Below are 17,980 nucleotides of genomic sequence, written 5' to 3' on the forward strand. Positions count from 1 at the left end.
GATATTGAATTTCAATACTTTTCTTGGTATAGTATCGAAGTTTGAAATTTTGGTATCGTGACAACACACTAATTTAGGGACATAATCTCATTTCAAACTGTTTAATTCCTAATATTTTCTCACATTTGCAGTGCAGGCCCTGAGGCACACATGCGGGAGCTATGCAGGCCACATCCCCCCAAAGCCAGACGGGCCATGATGTTGGGGGGCGGGGTGATCTGGGTCCTTTAAGGCCGCTTCCATCTGTGCCCTGGACGGGCTTCGGCTCGGGGGGGGTATGAGAAGCTGACCATGTGAATCCTCTTACAGAACTTTCCAGAAAGCCGACGGGAAAAACGTGGCTTTGTTTCGGGTGAAGTAAAAGGGGCATGCCTTTAATTACCAGGAACCAGGGGCCTGAATTATACACAAGGCCTGAAGTGTTTAGTTTGAGCGACCAATATAGAAAGGCAGGCCATAAACTCACGCACACTGTCAACATATGAGAGAGTTCCTGACTCTATTACACGCTGACAAGATACAGAAAATATGCACCGGGCGGGGGGGGGTCGGTGGTACTGGGGAGGGAGCTGTATGACTCGCCGGGGGGTGTGCAGGCTGACGTTCCAGAAGAATCATGAGGCCGCAAGATTGGACCCGAGCTTCACTGCTCTGGGGATCAAAGGCATCCTGAAGATCTTCTTGACTATCTGGATATTTCAGGCATCACCAGATAAACTGGGAATAAAGATCATTATGCCCGGGTCCTGGGAATCCAAACCCAGAAGCAGAAATAAGGAAAAGTAAAAAGAACATTCTGGAAGCATCTGGAAGCTTAACGGGTCTGTCCATCACTTTGACTTTGCACTTTGACCATTAGCCTCAAGAAAACCCATTTGTAATAAAAGAAAAAAAGGGTACCGTGTCCATGGTAAACACTGTTAATAATCCAGGCATGTAAGTGTGCAGATCGGAACATGACAGACACAAACATCAGCCTTTGCACGGGCTGACGCCACAAAGGGCAACTGCTGGGGTATCTTCATACCTCCACGCCAGAATCTCCCAAACTACAGGCCATATATCTTTCACCACCTTCAGTCAGGGGAATGTTAACGAAGTCACCATCGACACACAGTAGCTTGCTCGTGGTTACACAACACAGAGCCATCACGTCACACACTGCTTTTGTTGTCATACCTGAAGCGCGTCTCCTTGGAGCCCTGGAGCAGAACCAATGGCGCTGACCAGTAAAACGCGCCAGGCTCATGCGGACCCCAGTGTCAACCTGTACGGGTTTATATCGTTTGTATGAACCGTTTCAGCCCGTCTTCCTGTTTTCGTCACTGGTCCTTGTCAGGGAATTTCCTCAGTCTAAATGAGATTTCACCCCCTGTTCTGTATAACTTCTGATTAAATGCCATTGGGTGGTTTGATCACATGCTAATCCTTCAGCGCTGGATTGGTAGCTCTGCAGTGAACCCCTGCTCTTCATAGGTCTTTAGGGGGCGTGACCCAAGCACCTGCGTGGCTGGGTGGGCAGGACCCAAAAGGGGATGGAGCCCATAAAGAGGAGCTCACACATGGGTAACAATCAGCAACAGTGTTTACTATCACTCAAACCTCACATTTGCATGGGGCCCCTGACATTTGGGGGGGGCTGCTGGCCATAAGCAGTCACTAAACTGGTGCTTTGAAGAGATTTTTTTAGTGGGAATCCAGAAACAATGAACCCTGGTTCACCCCCTGGTAACGATAGTGGGTAATTCCGCATCAAATAGAGTGGAACAACATTCCAAGTTGGAAAGCTTTTGCCGAGGGTCACCGCAGCCTCTTATGACACGTTACCGTGCCAGCCGTACTTTCGCAGACCGTTTCCACGGCGCCGGGACACCACGTCCATAGTCAGAGACACTCTGCAGACGTGGACTCGCTCCAGGCCACAGGGGCACGGGGGTGGGGAGGACGGCCTTCTGTTTTTTCAGTAACTGCAGAGAAATTGCGCCCCCATTTTTCTACGCAAGGTTGGCACGGCAGTGTGGCGACAGCGGCTGGCTTGGGATCTGGAGGCACTTAAACCCCTCTAGATGTCCCCTCCCTCAGGGACAACGCGACATGCAGTGCTAACCCTGGTGATTAGGGCACCTAGGTCATCCTACGGTCCAGGGGTCTCTCACGCAAGTTAAGCCTGGGACGACGGAGGACTGAAGGCTGAACTAGGTGATGGTCCATCAGCATGACATGCGTCATCACTAGGAGAAATTCTCCCAGCTTTCGAAGAGGACCTGATGACGCCATTTGGTTTTTGGGCAGCAGAAGCAGCCTGCATCTCAGCAAGCACAAGTAAAATTAGAGGAGCTCAGTGAACTCTGAGTTAATTTAAGTACAATTGAACACTGCACTGGGGAAGGGGGGACAGTGTAACAAATTAAGCCTTCTATGTTTGTGCAGAAGTTTGGAGGGGGTCAGATCTCCCTGGGCAGCTGACTCCTGGTTCCCTCCTTCCGCTATGAGAGCTTAAAAATACCTCGGAGACCAGGACGGTGGGAGCGTCACTGCTGCGGGTCCATCGCTCACCTCCCCGCAGCTTACAAAGGCCCCTGAGGAGCACAGGCGGATTCCACCACGTAAAGCCCACAACTAATCGCCAAATATGGCCAAACTCTCACGGCCGCCGTACGATAATCCGCAGATACTCCACTCCATTGCCGATTTAAATTACGCCGTGGGCCAATTTCACACGCGCCATTCATCAAAACTTTCCCCTCCATAAACACAACTTAAGGAAAAGTCATAAAATGCACACACTTAAGTGCCTAGGAATAAGTGACGATCTTGTGCAAATGCACACAAACATACGCAGAGCCGCGCACACTCATGCAGCCCTAGCCCAGGAGCACAATGATAACACCATATGGTTCCTTCAGATAAAAGGGCCACCCGCCACAGAGACAGAGCCCCCCCAATGCATCATGCCGGTCTGCGAGTCCCCCCCGGAGATGGACTATGCGCGGCGTACCCCCAGCACCACTCACTCATTCCCCCGCAGGCAGCTGTAGAAGCTGGTCATGATGGGCAGGCAGACGGACGGGGAGAGAGAGAGAGAGAGAGAGAGAGAGAGCGTGGGGTGAGCGGACGGCGGCTCCTAGATCATCTCTCCTCGCCGGCGTCCTGAGAGCGAGTTGTGAGCGTGAGAGTCAGCCACAGATACTTGTGTCCCCCCCCACCTCTTCTAAAGGCAGAGACAGAGACACACACACACACACACACACACACAACCGCACACGCTCACACTGACAGACTGCATACCTCTGCACGGGCGCAGATAGCGACACGCTGTGGGGGGGGGGGGGGGGGGGGCTTCACTCAGCCCGCCCTGACAGTCTCCACCTCCCAAGCTCCACTTCCTTTAGCCGCCACCCAGCTCCAACCCATAATCCCGCTCCGGGGCGACTGGGCCCAGCATCGGCATGGTAATTAGGCCGGAGTACCCAGAGCCGCGTCCCGTGGCGGGGGCCTCGTCCGAGTCCCACACCCGGGGGAACCCACCCCATCACCACCACGCTAACTACACACAACACAAAGCCCTGCAAGCTTCTCTCTCAGGGAGGCACATATTTAAATTCATGATAACAGATGACAGAAATATGACTTGGCCGTACCATTCAGGGATTACGTCCACCACCACGGGAGCGACCGCACCACCTTCTGGCTGCCCCCTCCCCGCAGGGCAGGACTGAGACGCCGGGTCGGATCACCCATGAGCGACAGGAAAACAAACAAGGCCGTTTCCGGCGGTTTCCTGTCAAGCTGGGCTTTCTGGCCGGGAAATGCGAGGGCTGAACACAGCCGAGGCGAGAGCGCGAGGGGCGGCAATCGATCCCGAAAGGAGCAGCCTACATAAACAAGCCAGCAGATCCTAAATCCCTGTAAAATGTGGGCTCTGGATGGTGAAATGCACCATCTGGGGACTTGAGTATGTAAATGAGCCGATTATGGACGGCGGTAAATTCCTTAAACCGTAACAGGAAATTACAGTTTGCCATTCGCCACCGAAGGAGGTCAGCTCGTTATGAATGAAGACTGACATTAACGGGTTCGTTCTGCTAATGCAAGGTACAGTTTTTTTTTTTCATATTCCATTTTTATAAAATGCATAACCATGCTGCATCACATACGGGGAGAGGTACCCCAGCCCCCCCCCCCCCCCCGTGACCAGTATTAGGATAACCATTTGTAGGGTGGATGGATTTCATGAGAGCATGTGTCTGAAACCCTCAACCTCAAGCACGACTGCACACCTGGATTTTACAGCCAGTTTTACAGGTGACCAATGGACCTGAAACAGCAGCCATTGTGGCTACACCCCCCACGGCCCCCCCAAACACAAAACCTTCAAGCCTTCATTCCGTGGTACTGGCTGCACAGATTTTCTTAATAGTTAAATATTTACAGTAAAGTTCATCTGTCCTTCCATCCTCCATTAGTGCTTATCCAGCAGCAGCTGTTTCCCAGCAAAGCAGGAGAACATCCTGGACAGGCTGCGTTACACACACACACACACACACACACACACACACACACACAACCTTGACGCATTCATACCTCTGTATTGACAGCACAGCTTTGCGTAATTGTCAAATATTTACAAGAAAGCTTCTGCAACAGAAAGGTAACATTTTACTTGGCGCTTCACCAGAACAGGGATTTTGATCCATCGGCTGAATTCTACAGTGTCATGTTTGCCATTTTCATGGGGGGGGGGGGAGGAGCTTGTAAGCACACCCCAGTTTAATCCTCTACAGCCCCACTTCTGCTCGTTTGGAGGAATGCTGGTCAGATTTTTCCTGTGGAGAAAAAGCACAGGCACGTCCTGAAAAAAATTTACATTAGATTTTTTTTAATAATTATTAAAGTAAGCACTAACATTCAGCCCTGGGGGGTGGTTTTCCTCGAGATCCCAGCATTGTCTGAAAGCCCCGAAATTCACCCAAATCGCAGTCAGCATGACGTATCCACCTTCCAAATATTTCCCACAGTACAGACCTCACACTCACTGCCTGCGGTCAGCAAAAATATTTATACAAGCATAGGGACCCAATAGCGTTTCTGGGCCCATGTTTTACAGAAGTTCAGAACCATTTTCCATGGTCCTTAAAAACAAGGTATACAGTCATTTACTGTTTTGACCAGACATTTGTGAACATACTGTATTGACAGGAAACTGTCAGTGAGGAAGGTTCCCTTCCTCACTGTATTAAGAGATATGAAGTAATTATTACTTGAATAGGAAAAAAATAAGCACTAAGGTCTGCCCCCCACCCCCGTTTGGAGACCCCAGTGCAGTCTGTACTTACCACAGTGGTGGCAGGAGGATGATGGGAGGGGGTGCATGTCATGAACACAGTTTTAACAGACTCAAATTTCTGAACCACCCCCCCATCACAGGGCTGTGGAATATTTCTTTTCTTTACAAAGCCCTCAAAATTCCGGCGAACATCTGGAAAAGATCTTGGCGGGCTTATAATTAGGACCATGCTCACAAGACCGTAAATAACCCAGAAATGGTACCCAGTCATACCAAAGGGGGGCAACAGCCTTGCAGGACAGGCAGAAATGAGCTTTGTGGGACAGCGCATCTGTTTGAGTGACAGAGAGCCTGCTGCCACTGGAGGGCGCTAAGTGGACCCCCCCCCCCCCCCCGACAGTCCCATTCAGTGCACAGGTAGGTGCGTGGGGTCCCGCCCCATCTAACTATCCACTCTATAACCTCACCTCCTGCTGGGTTATTACAGCCCTGCATCACCCTAGCCAGCATCGCTTGCCAATCCATCAGCGAAACCCCCCCTGCCCCCACACCCCATCCTGAGGAGTAATTTTACCCCGTGGTACTGGTGGGGGGGGAGGGGCACATGAGAGGCCAGGTCCCTGTGCCTGATATTGTGCCGACTGTGATTGGTTCACAGCCCCTATTTCAGGGGTGCAGACTCCTTGCTGCCTCCAGCAATAAAACTCCAGCGTTTGCACTTTTCTCTGGGGCATAAGCAGGCTTTTAGAGAATGAGTCTGATGCTCCTTTGAGGAGACTCTGCTAAAAAGGCAAACTGTCCCCCGCCCTGCACTGAAGCCATAACGCTGCTACCAAAATCTACACACTGCATATTCCTGTTCATTCAACCTGATTGCCCATTTGCACAAGTGTATTTTAACTGCATTTTTCTGTCTTAGGTCCATGTTTCAATATGTCTTGTTTAAATTACTTACATATTTATATTTGATTTTTTTACTGTTTCTTTGTAGTATGGCCAGCGAGATGGATATTTCATCTCAGTGTGTGATCCATGCATCATATACATGCATCATATACATGCATCATATACATGCATCATATACATAAAGATACTTTGACTTGAGTATGAACAAGAGCCCCCAGTAATTCTGTGAAAATGCATCCCCTGGAGAGCCTAATGTCTTTTCTTTGCAACCCTGGAAACATGTATATTTGCTTCTCACCAACACATTGAAAAAATGATGATGGCCAAAAACACATCGCAAACAAAACAAAACAACACAAGAGTGAGATGTGAGGGAAAGACTCCCTCCAGAAACATCACATGCAGAATGGAAAGCTGAATATGCCATAAAAGTGACCCTCTTATTTTCAGAATTGCTGTCACAAAAGCACAGAATCATGACATCACTTCAGCACCGTACTCCACGGCACCAAGCCAGCGACGCCCACAACCACATACTCTGGATGTATTTTAGAGCAATCTTTACTTTCACTTGGCTGGTGAATGTTGCAATTTGGCCAAAGCCTCCAATCCATCAGAGGACAAACAAAACAACCCATAATCCACCTTCATCCATGACCTTAGTCGCCTGTGAATGTTTGTGATGGGCAGCAAAGCAGGAAGTGATGTAAGCCATCGTGGCATGCATGTTCTGATTGGTCCTTCGCACCTTCATCATGGGGTCTCCCCAGCAGGAACCTCAGTTTATGTGGAGGACCCAGTGGAATGTCCAAAAGCCTAACAAAGTGTTAAGGCAGAGAACACCCCTGTGCTTTGGTGAAGCTGTCTACCACCTTGTCATTGGCTCAAGCCAGTCACATGCTCCTGCAATATTTTTTTCCTGCCCTGGGTCCCACACTGGTACCCCTGCTCTACTTGCTAGCTATGCGATGGAGGATCTTCCTGGTGTTTGTCTGGTCTGTTGTCCTGAGTCAGAGCATTGCTGGTTGGCTGGCAGGGTCAGAACCAAACCCCCTTATACCTTCAGGAAAGGTGGACACATTCCTGAAATCACTGAAACAGGAGTAACTCCTGTCAGCTAAAGCAGTTTTACAGACAATCCCGAATAACTACACGGACAGTTCTTTATCTGACAGTCACTGTGAGTCCATAAAAGTCACCTCAAACAACATGGCAGAGGTTCCAAGCCCGGTGAATCGATTAAAATGGTGAAAACAAGGAAACGCTGGTCTCTTTCTGTAAAGCACACAGAACAGCATGACCTGCCTGGGTGATTTCTCCCTTATCAGTGAACCCATGTGCCTCACACATAAACCGCCTTGTTAATTCCCGGGTCTTACACACAGTTCCATATTAGGACCTATCAAGAATAATCGCCAAAGCATTCGTCCATTTTGTGCTATGGTCCGGATCACTGTCCGCCAGCAGACAGTGGGAGGGCAGCCCTGCCCCCGCCACCCCCCCCGACCGTCCATTTACCTTTAAATTGGTGTCTCAGGAAGTATCGTTTGGGTTCAGCATAAACCGAGAGGACCCATTACTGAGACTCGGTACCTTAAGGTCCACAGCGAATCATGGCATGTAAAAACCACCAGGAGCCAGCATTTCATAACCTTAAAAGCTCAGTACAAGTTAGCCACTGAAACGACTTGTTTTTCGTAACAGGACCTTTAAAACCCTGGACTGATTCCCGTATGGAACAACTGGGCAGCACTGTAATTTCATCAGGACGTATAATTAGTTACGCTGTTTATACGGAAAACTAAACACAATAGAACATACACTAAAATCGTTTAATCACATTACAGGCTCTTTATTTGTGAATATATACAATAAAACACTGATTAGTTATACGTACCACTCAATAAGATTAAAAAAAAAAAAGTCGACGGGACCGAAAGCAGATTGTCCGCACTTATAATCATATGTGTACTTTTTTTGTGAAATCTGCACTGAAAAAATGGGATTGGTGAGTTTTTTCTTGTACTTACAGAAACTTACAATACTCAGACAAAATGCCATGCCTCCCTGGCAAATGACTTTGAGAAGTTGAAGCACAACTCCGGATTTCTGTCGGTGTCCCACTATCGCGTCCAAAACACGCCGAAGGCTTATAAGCGGGATTTAACGGTTCGCGGGTACTTACAGGTTGGGTTACGTCTCAGAGAGCGGTCCTGTGCATCCATCAAAACACAGAAAACGCTGCAGTTTGGGATTATTAGATTTGTCCCGGTAAAGCCTGGGTTTCCCCACCAAGCGCTCAGTACCGCCCTCCCTTTCTGCTCGGAAGTGGAGCTTTTCAGTGAGATTTTCAGCATTGAGCAGAAACTAGCAGCTTGGGGTCTGATGACCAGTGCCCCCCCCCCCCCCTTAAACCTCATATAAATGTCATACAAACAGAATGACAGCACAAACAGCACACACAACAAATAAAGGGGTTTTGTGGACGTTTCTGAACTACAGTTTATAAATCCATTTAAAACACGGTCACAGAACTGGTTTCATGTATGTGTTCCATTGCTATAGTTATAGCATACGAGGGATTTTTCAATCGGACTATTACTACTTAAATAATATCAAACTTACTTTTTGCTTAATAACAGGAAGCGGTCCTTCGAGTATGACAAGCTTACTTCGAGGAAATGAAAGCTCCCACATTGACTGTAATCCCCCCATCCCCAAAACAAATAAAGATGAAAAAGGGCATTGTGTTACTTTGAGGAAGGCTTAAGCTGAACCAGTGAAGCCACTTCGCAGTGCACGCCTGGTCACGTAGCTCTATCTAGTGGCCTCCCTGACTTATTGTTAGGAATCACGCAAATAAAGCAGTGCAGCTGTGTACGAGCAGAAAGTATTCAGTGTTCCCGGATTCAGCGCGTATTTTTCCTGAACCTGGACGTTATAAAACCACCACGAGACACATATTCCCACTTAAAATTAACGTTCACCAATCCATGTAATACTCTTCCAACGGCTCGTCAATAGGACTTTGTTTTAAAAATACAACTTTCACCACTTTCCTGCAACGTGTCTTTCATTAAATAACTGGCCTTCATTTCTAGGTCATTTGTGTATTTATCCTAAAAGTATATTTTGGGTTCATGTATTTAGCCTTACTAAAATATCTATGGCACCATTCCCATTTGGCTGACTTTAAACTCGTGTTTCATTCCCGTTTGGAATAGGCCAGTGCAGGAAGACTTATATCTAACTTGTTGAACATTTCAGTTAAACCTTTTCGTGATTAAGTGGTTACATTGTTAATAACTGAGAAGGAGGAGACTGTCCTTAAACAAACATTTAATTCAGGCTGGTATATGTAAGCCAGGGACTCTTGAATACAAGGTCGACGCCCTCCTGTTCCATATTAACGATAAGCACTTGGATAAGGACTTACCCTAAGGTTGAAGGTATAGATCCGAGATGAGGTCCTATGTACCTTTGACAAAGAAACAGCCTGGATTGCATTAGTGAAAATGCAGACTTGTATAGAAATATGAATGTTTACCAAACAGATAAAATGGTCTAAACATCAACATGCAGTGCTTGGGCCATCTTCCATCCTGCTAATTCCTTGAACTTGATGATGAAATAGATGAGAATCCTGGAACCTGAGTCTCAGTCCCCAGTCTACTTTATGAACCTTGTCTGGAAAATTTCACCAAAAAAAAAAAAAAACTATTTTGAAAGGGCTTAGTCAATGATCCAAAAGCAAGAAACTTCCTGAAACTGCCCAGGGAAAATGTTAAGTCACATCTACCATCCATCTTCATGTATAAACAATGTATCAGACCTGGAGCTTTTAAAACACGCTCGTGTGATTCAGGATCCCTCGTCTGCCTGAATCGGGTTCGTTGAAATGCTAACTGGCCCAGTCCCAAAGGTTCCCAAATGATTACAGAGCTACACATGACATTATAATACGACCTTTTGTATCATTATAGTAAATTCACTGGGTATATGCTATAATCACAAATTGGTTTAATTTTATTTGCAGAATTAATTAGAAAAAAACAAATATGTAATCCAACAGTCACATAACTACGGATCCACCGAAGTCCCATAGTGATTTTTTTTATCTTGTGCGCACAAGTTAATATTTGTAAGGAACAGGTTAGCTGTGTATAGCTGCCGTACTACGTTTGCTAGACCTCTAGGTTAAGCTGCATTTGCAATTTTCAAGAGTTTACTGATTTCTCAAAAATGATTTCATTGACATAATTAGATAGACGAATTGCTGTGTGTTTGATGTTACTCGCTTGTTTAATCGAATCGTTCTCCTAAAAAAAACATTGCTGGCATCAGGGTACAACATAATAAGATACAGTAGCCTTGCAATTAATATTACTCGAAGGAGTAAATGCAACGCTGCTGCGCACTACTTTGGCATTAAGGCTGAGTTACACAGTCCGTGTGAATGGTCGCGACAGAGCGCCATGAAAAATACTTTTTTCTTTCACTATCGGTAATTATAGTAAAATAGGTATAAACAGGCACAATAAATACAATAAACAGGTGTCAGTAATGATGTATGTACTGTACCTGTTTATCATAGTGAATTATTATGATTACCGATAAGGACCGAAGAAAAAGTATTGTTCAACTTCATGTCGCTTTACCTCTGTCGCGACCATTCATACGGACTGTAACTGTCGTACGCACAAGATACATAACTTGTGCGCACAAGTTATATATCTTGTGAAGAAAACAGAATGTTAATAAAAATAATTAAGCTCCCTAAAGTACTTGGTAACGATTAATTATATAATTATTTTGTATGAGTTCTGTGAGTTTGTGGAAGTTTAAGAAATTGCTGAAATACACAACAAACACATTTTTCAGTGCATAATTTTAATTAAGTTTTAAAACCTAATGTTTAGTTTGGTGGCGTTTCATTTAAACCAATCCAGCGTTTATTATTTTTACTACTAGCAATATCATCATTGTCATGACCGTCATTATTGTAGGAAAAATGTGCTAGAGTATCTCCTGGACCTTGGTGTTGGTATAAAGCACAGTGACCCCCCTCCTGCCCGCCTCCCGTAGGCGGGGCTTCAACCGGGAAGTAATTTCACGCACAAGAAGCGAGGCATAGGAAGCAAAGCAGAAGTCAGATGTCATTTAGTCCGGGAACTGTTTTTAAACTTTAAACGACCTGCAAAAAACCGGCGATTCGGTGGGAACATTTTTTAAATTTAATTAAAACTTGGACCAGTTTTTGACCCAGAAGATGGCTTCCTGTACATGTCTGACTTTCCTAACTCTTCAGATGTTAATATCGCTGGTCTTGTCCTCAGGTACGCTGAACACTACATCTGCAGCAGACTATGCAACTTAACCACCCTCCCGGGAGACTTAACTTTAGGTTCGATGCGGTGATTTAACCCCACGGACACCGTAGTGCACATGACATTTTGTAATTCTGCATAATTAATGCGAAACCCGTGTACCACCAGCCTGCTGTCTGTCTGTGTCCCTCACAGGGAGACCTAACATCCTTCTGATCGTGTCGGACGATCTGCGGCCCGCCATGGGAAGCTATGGTTTCTCAGGGGTGATGACGCCCAACCTGGATCAGCTGGCGTCGGAGAGCGTCGTGTTCCGTAACGCATTTGCGCAGGTGAATCGGGAAAGCGAGAAATCCGTGCCGTACCAACAATATGAACAATGAATGCCCCCCCAGTATTTACCCCGCTCAGAGTGTCCAGTTTTAATGAGGCTATAAAGATTATATTGTGTACCTTAAGGATTTTTCCACAAACATAGACGGTGCACCTGTGACATTTAAACATTAAGGGTCAGAAGAGTTGTTGGTCGTTTATCTTATGTCTGAAGGTTTACATAAAGACGAAATTAAGAACGTTTATCATGTGAAGACCCCCCCCCCAATAAATAAATAAACAAACAAACAAACAAATACATTTAAAAACATGTTGGACTGCACTGATGGACGCCCCGGTTACAATAACAGTAATAAGATCATTATAATTAACAGCATGCACCTGTTATTATTACTGTGGTTTGCTTGCATTGTTTTATGCCCCTAATTGCTATTCTATTATTATTTTAAGAAGACGCATTAGGGATAATTGGAGTCGTTAACCATTTGCCTATATCTCGTTAAGCAAGCGGTGTGCGCACCCAGCCGGACCTCCTTCCTGACCAGCCGGCGTCCCGACGCCACCCGGCTCTACGACTTCAACTCCTACTGGAGGGTCCACGCGGGCAATTACACGACGCTGCCGCAGTACTTTAAGGAGCAGGGCTACCACACCATGTCTGTAGGGAAGGTCTTCCACCCAGGTAAGGGGATGTGAATATCATTAAAAGTCATTGTTTATAAGGCCTTAGATTGTGGTAGCATCACAGAGTTCTACAGTCTCTATTATTAAACAGTAATAAGATTTATTGTTTAAATGTATAATGAAAATAATAATAATTTTCATTAATAATTATTATTAATAATAATAATAATAATAATAATAATTAAACTCTGTTCTCCGTGTGTAGCTGGTTCCTTTGTCCATGTTCCCTGTACATTCCTGAATGTTTTGTTCCCTCTGTGTTATGCTAATGTGATAACGTTATTTGGATTTAGCATGTCTAGAACAGCAGGCCACAGCTAAGTGTATGTATGTAGTTCTGTGATTGGTTGCGTGCGTGTCGCTCTGTGTGGCAGCCAATGACACGTTCCCTACTAAAGCGTAAGTGTGCTCGTCTCCCCCCCTCTGAAGGCATCGCCTCCAATCACTCGGATGATTTCCCGTACAGCTGGTCTGTACCGCCGTATCATCCCGCCTCCTTGGCCTATGAAAAGAGGAAGGTGGGTGCCATTCAGCAAGCCGGTGCCATTACCATAATCGCATACAGGATTTTGGTGTGTTTTTATATATATAATCTATATATAATCTAGAATAGTCACATTATATATAATAGGCGACACACACATATATAATATGTGTTGCCTGTTATATATAATGTTTGGCACAGTGATTCTGTCCACTGGCATTAATATTATGTGGTCTTTGTGCATTTGTATCATAGAGTTATGAGGATCATGTTAGCAGACCACGTAAGATTCATCTCTGCAGCGATCTGCTTGCATTTATCACCAACGTGACAGTTTCATAATCACACTGTCAGCTGAGCGAGACCCCTCAGAGCTGTGCCATCACACAAACAAGCATTTTTTTTCTAAAGAGCCATCTTAATGCGGCAACAGGAAGACGACGCTTAATAACCTGAAGGTAGCAGTTCGCTGTTCTGTCCATCTGGATGAAGGTGTATGGACTACGATGGGGTTTAGACCTAACACCCCACCGATGTAGACTGCAGTCATGACCCGATCAGATGTGCAGTGTGGACCATACAGTCGCTTCCTTTCCTTAGCGCTTTAGGGTTGTCTGACCGGAGCTGACCACGTTGAGGTGGTCCAGCTCGCACACTGTGTATGGACGCCCCCTACAGGTCTGCAGGGGCAAGGACGGGAAGCTCCATGCCAACCTGCTATGCGCTGTCAACGTGTCGGAGATGCCGCTGAAGACTTTGCCCGATATGGAGAGCACGGCAGAGGCTATCAGGCTGCTGCAGTCCATGAGGGAGGCGCAGGAGCCTTTCTTCCTAGCTGTGGGCTACCACAAACCTCACATTCCTTTCAGGATCCCACAGGTATTTCAGTTCTTCCCTCTAGGGGGTGCACTATGCTGCTGTGAGCAGAGTTTGGAATGCCACTTCAATGCTGGGGTTCCCCAGATAACCAAAGAAAAAGGTGTTTTTACCGGGGAAAAGACATTGACCACACAATGTACTGGATGAACAGTGATGGATGGATGGATGATGGGATGAATGGATGGATGGACACTCACGCTGCATAACAGTAACCACAAAGCTCCGTTAAATGGTTTCCTTCCTAGGATGTCCTAAGGCAGGGGTGGCCAATCTTATCCACAAAGGGCCGGTGTGTATGCAGGTTTTTGGGATAACCTGTAGGTCAGCTGTTCAAACCCAGGTGTGAGGACTCTTCAGCCAATCAGTCCTCTAATTAGTAATTAATTAGGGAGTTGCAGCGAAAACCCACATACACACCGGCCCTTTGCAGATAAGATTGGCCACCCCTGTCCTAAGGTTTCCAGGCTCTTGGTTGTGGAGTAGAAAGAGCGTGTTGATATATTGGATGTGGCGGAAGTGGGCAGCAGGGGGCGCTGTGGTTAAAAAAAGTAGGAGGTATGATTCTTTCCCCAGGAGTTCCTGAAGCTCTACCCCCTGGAGAACATGACTCTGGCCCCTGACCCCGAAGTCCCCAAAGGCCTGCCCCCTGTGGCCTACAATCCCTGGACAGACATCCGAAAACGGGAGGATGTGCAGGCGCTGAACGTCAGTTTTCCCTACGGGCCGATCCCCCCGGACTTCCAGGTCGGGCTTGATGGATCTCGATATGGATTTTCTTTGACGGCTCGTTAAAATCGACGCGCTTCCTCCTTGCTAATTCGGTATGATTTGGTGGCTGTCTTCTGTCTCACAGTTACGGATTCGGCAGCACTATTTTGCTGCAGTATCCTACGTGGACTCGCTGGTGGGAATGCTTCTGAGCACGCTGGATGATCTGGGATTGGCCAGGAACACTGTGGTGCTTTTCACCTCTGATCACGGTCAGTACCTGTGTGCTATAGTCTTCGTTCTGCCTGAGTACATCAAGTGCTCCCTTTAGCGGCAGTGGGTGGACATGTGGCCGGCGTCTCTGGGACGCTGTGCTTTTGAGGCTTTTTGCCATGTTTTTGTCACCACTAGATGGTGATATAGTGACACCCAAGTTTTTTCTTTTCCTCTCTGTAGTCAGTGGGCTTTCGAATCCCTTGGAGCCATTGGTCTGGCTTGGGCAGGATAGGAAACGGGTTTGTTTTTTTGGATTTGTTTCTGTGGCGTTTTTTTTTTTTTTTTGTATAACTCTGGAGGCTGTTTTTAATCTTCCCTGTTCCTTCCATGTAACAAGTGTCTTCAAACATTATTCTCAAAGTCCTTTTTTGTTCTGGCCTGGCCAGCTTCACGGCGATTAGTGTTGAAATGTGTTGACATCGATATAGAACGTTCCTCGCTTCTCTTCCAAATGCCGTGCTATATTTTGTCTGGTGAACTTCTGCTGCATTTTTTTATTTCCATGAATTTTCTTGACACATGGCTCTGTGCAGCGAGGTACACGTCCGAAATTCTCATGCGGTCACATGGTCTGGGCCTTACCTTAAATGCCGTAGTAGACATTCCTCCTCTTTTTTTATGTGATTTATTATGTGTTAATTATTCATTTTCATCACGGCTGTTAGATATTGTTCAAAGGTGCTTTCTGGCGTGGTCTGTTACTGGGTTTTGGCCAAGCCCCCGCTTTTCTGAGTGTGTCGGCCAGGTCGTATGTGTACAGGCTTGTTTAACGTGTTTTTGGCATGCCCTCTCTGTGCTCGCAGGCTGGTCTCTGGGTGAACACGGGGAATGGGCCAAGTACAGTAACTTCGACGTGGCCACGCGTGTGCCACTGCTGATCCACGTTCCCTGGGTGATGTCACGGGCCGGGCGGACAGTGGGGCGGAGCTTCCCCTTCTGGGACGTGTTCCGCTTCCCCCACAAACGATTTGCCAAAGGTGAGGCAATGTGCACTGACCCCCCCCCCCCCCCCCCCTCCCTTGCAGCGGTATGCCATGTTCATCGGTGAACTGAACATCCCACAGTCATCTTCCCGTAGCTGTATGTGTTGTTGTCTAACTGTCCCCATTTGAAGGGCATGTTTTATGTAAGCGTATTCATTTCTATTACTACCAGGCCTATACGAGGCTACTTAAGCAATTTGCTCAGCTATTACACAGATTTTCACCTGAAGCGAAATGGCTTAAAAGGACACTATAAAAACTGTTTACTAACCCGTCGCTCATGGAGACCCCCCCCCAGGCCCTCAGGGGGATTTGATGGGTCTGTGTGTGGGCTGCTAGCTGAGATCTTCCTCTCTTCCCCTCAGGATGGGCTGTCAGGAGCGTGGTGGAGCTGGTCGACCTCTTCCCCACGCTGGCGGAGCTGGCAGGACTCAAGGTCCCCCCACCCTGCCCTCATGCCTCCTTTGCCGTCCAGCTGTGCACGGAAGGTTCCAGCCTGGTTCCGAGCCTCCGGGCCCCAGAGCACAGGATCGATACGGAGGCCATTGCATATAGCCAGTACCCCCGTCCCAGCGACGAACCCCGGGATGACTCGGACTTGCCGTCCCTGCCTGACATCCGCATCATGGGTTACTCTGTGCGCTCCTGGGACTACCGCTACACGTTGTGGGTGACCTTTGACCCAACTCACTTCCAGGCCAACCTGTCGGACATCCACGCCGGAGAGCTGTACCTTCTGTGGGAGGACCCGGGACAGGACCACAATGTGTATGATAGCAGCAAGCACAGCGTCCCCTACAGGAAGCTCAGCTCAGTCCTCCCGTGGAGAGATGTGCTGAAGCAATACCTGCTCTGTTTCCGCAAAGGGTTAAAACCTGAAGGGATGCTTTAACTCTTCACTGCATGGTGGAGAAGGACGACAGCCCATGCAGGGAGGCCATGTAAAAAAAAACTGAAGGGATCATTTCACAATTCTGGACTTACCTTAAGGAACGAGGGAACAAGAATAGGGAGAGAATCAGGGAACGTAACACTCAGAGAGAGAATAAGGGAGACATAACACAAGGGAACAAAAACCGAGAGAGAATCTGGGGAACATAAGGGACCATGAACAGAGAGAGAATAAGGGGAACAAAAACCGAGAGAGAATCCGGGGAACATAAGGGAGCATGAACAGAGAGAGAATAAGGGGAACAAAAACCGAGAGAGAATCCGGGGAACATAAGGGAGCATGAACAGAGAGAGAATAAGGGGAACAAAAACCGAGAGAGAATCCGGGGAACATAAGGGAGCATGAACAGAGAGAGAATAAGGGGAACAAAAACCGAGAGAGAATCCGGGGAACATAAGGAAGCATGAACAGAGAGAGAATAAGGGAGACGTAACACAAGGGAACAAAAACCGAGAGAGAATCCGGGGAACATAAGGGAGCATGAACAGAGAGAGAATAAGGGGAATAAAAACCGAGAGAATCCGGGGAACATAAGGGAGCATGAACAGAGAGAGAATAAGGGGAACATAACATAAGAATATGGGAGCATGAGCACAGAATAAAGAGAAGGTAAGAATGAGGGACTTTGGGAGCTGTTTGTGTTCTTTCATTCCATGCACCAGTGCTGCGTAATGGGGCGGCTAAGTGCATCGACATGTCTGACACACGTTGCGTGTTTTTTTCTGTGTGATTCGGCCGCCATGTTGGGGGGGGGGGATTCACTGCTTCTCACAATAGCAGCTTTCATGAGAATCGCTCAAGGTGCAGAAAAACCACATCACACAGCAGCCGTGCACCTCCACCTCCCTGCACCCCCCCCCTGCCACCGCCTTAACTCTGATTCTCGATGGTGCGCCTCACATTTCACTCAGCACCTTGTGAAAACCACCCGCCCAGGTGACCACGGCTCCCCGTGGAGACTAAGAATGTAAACCAGACCCGATTCTGGCCTGCTGGTCTCCCCACACCAGGTCACAGAGGCCCGGTATCAGCAGTGGTAATGAGCTTAGGTTCTGGCACCATGTTCTCTTCCGTAAACATCATGTCAGCCACGTTCGTCCTGGTGCTGCCTTTTGCAGTTTTTGTTTTGGGGGCGGGCCTGCCCGGTTCCTGGGGTGCACT

General features: G+C 47.3%; 2 protein-coding genes across 6 annotated transcripts in view; one reads left to right on the top strand and one right to left on the bottom strand.

Moving 5' to 3' along the window:
• LOC111848126 (uncharacterized) overlaps positions 1-8,961 on the bottom strand; it is a 28,541-nt gene extending 19,580 nt beyond the window's left edge. For 2 of the 5 annotated variants that reach the window (XM_072717308.1, XM_072717305.1), the window contains exon 1: positions 3,015-3,286. In XM_072717308.1, coding sequence (XP_072573409.1) covers positions 3,015-3,018 — 4 coding nt within the window. In that variant the 5' untranslated portion in view covers positions 3,019-3,286. Of the gene's footprint in view, positions 1-3,014; positions 3,287-8,378; positions 8,550-8,818 lie in introns of those variants that run through there. The other 3 variants (XM_072717307.1, XM_072717306.1, XM_072717309.1) reach the window with 3 other exon arrangements.
• Positions 8,962-11,287: 2,326 nt separating this feature from the next.
• Positions 11,288-17,442, top strand: ids (iduronate 2-sulfatase). Its single transcript, XM_023819923.2, has 9 exons — positions 11,288-11,529; positions 11,716-11,852; positions 12,358-12,535; positions 12,967-13,055; positions 13,700-13,900; positions 14,474-14,644; positions 14,754-14,880; positions 15,688-15,861; positions 16,233-17,442. The coding sequence occupies exons 1-9, from the start codon at positions 11,463-11,465 to the stop codon at positions 16,757-16,759; spliced, it is 1,671 nt and encodes a 556-aa protein (XP_023675691.2). The 5' UTR covers positions 11,288-11,462; the 3' UTR covers positions 16,760-17,442.
• Positions 17,443-17,980: the final 538 nt, after the last annotated feature.

The sequence above is a fragment of the Paramormyrops kingsleyae genome, chromosome 10 (assembly GCF_048594095.1).
Source record: "Paramormyrops kingsleyae isolate MSU_618 chromosome 10, PKINGS_0.4, whole genome shotgun sequence".
NCBI lineage: Eukaryota > Metazoa > Chordata > Actinopteri > Osteoglossiformes > Mormyridae > Paramormyrops > Paramormyrops kingsleyae.

Coding starts and splice junctions, on each gene's coding strand:
- ids (XM_023819923.2), top strand. CDS start 11,463: ATGGCTTCCTGTACATGTCTGACTTTCCTAACTCTTCAGATGTTAATA. Junction 13,901..14,473: donor TTCCTTTCAGGATCCCACAG/GTATTTCAGTTC, acceptor TTCTTTCCCCAG/GAGTTCCTGAAGCTCTACCC. Junction 14,881..15,687: donor GCTTTTCACCTCTGATCACG/GTCAGTACCTGT, acceptor CTGTGCTCGCAG/GCTGGTCTCTGGGTGAACAC.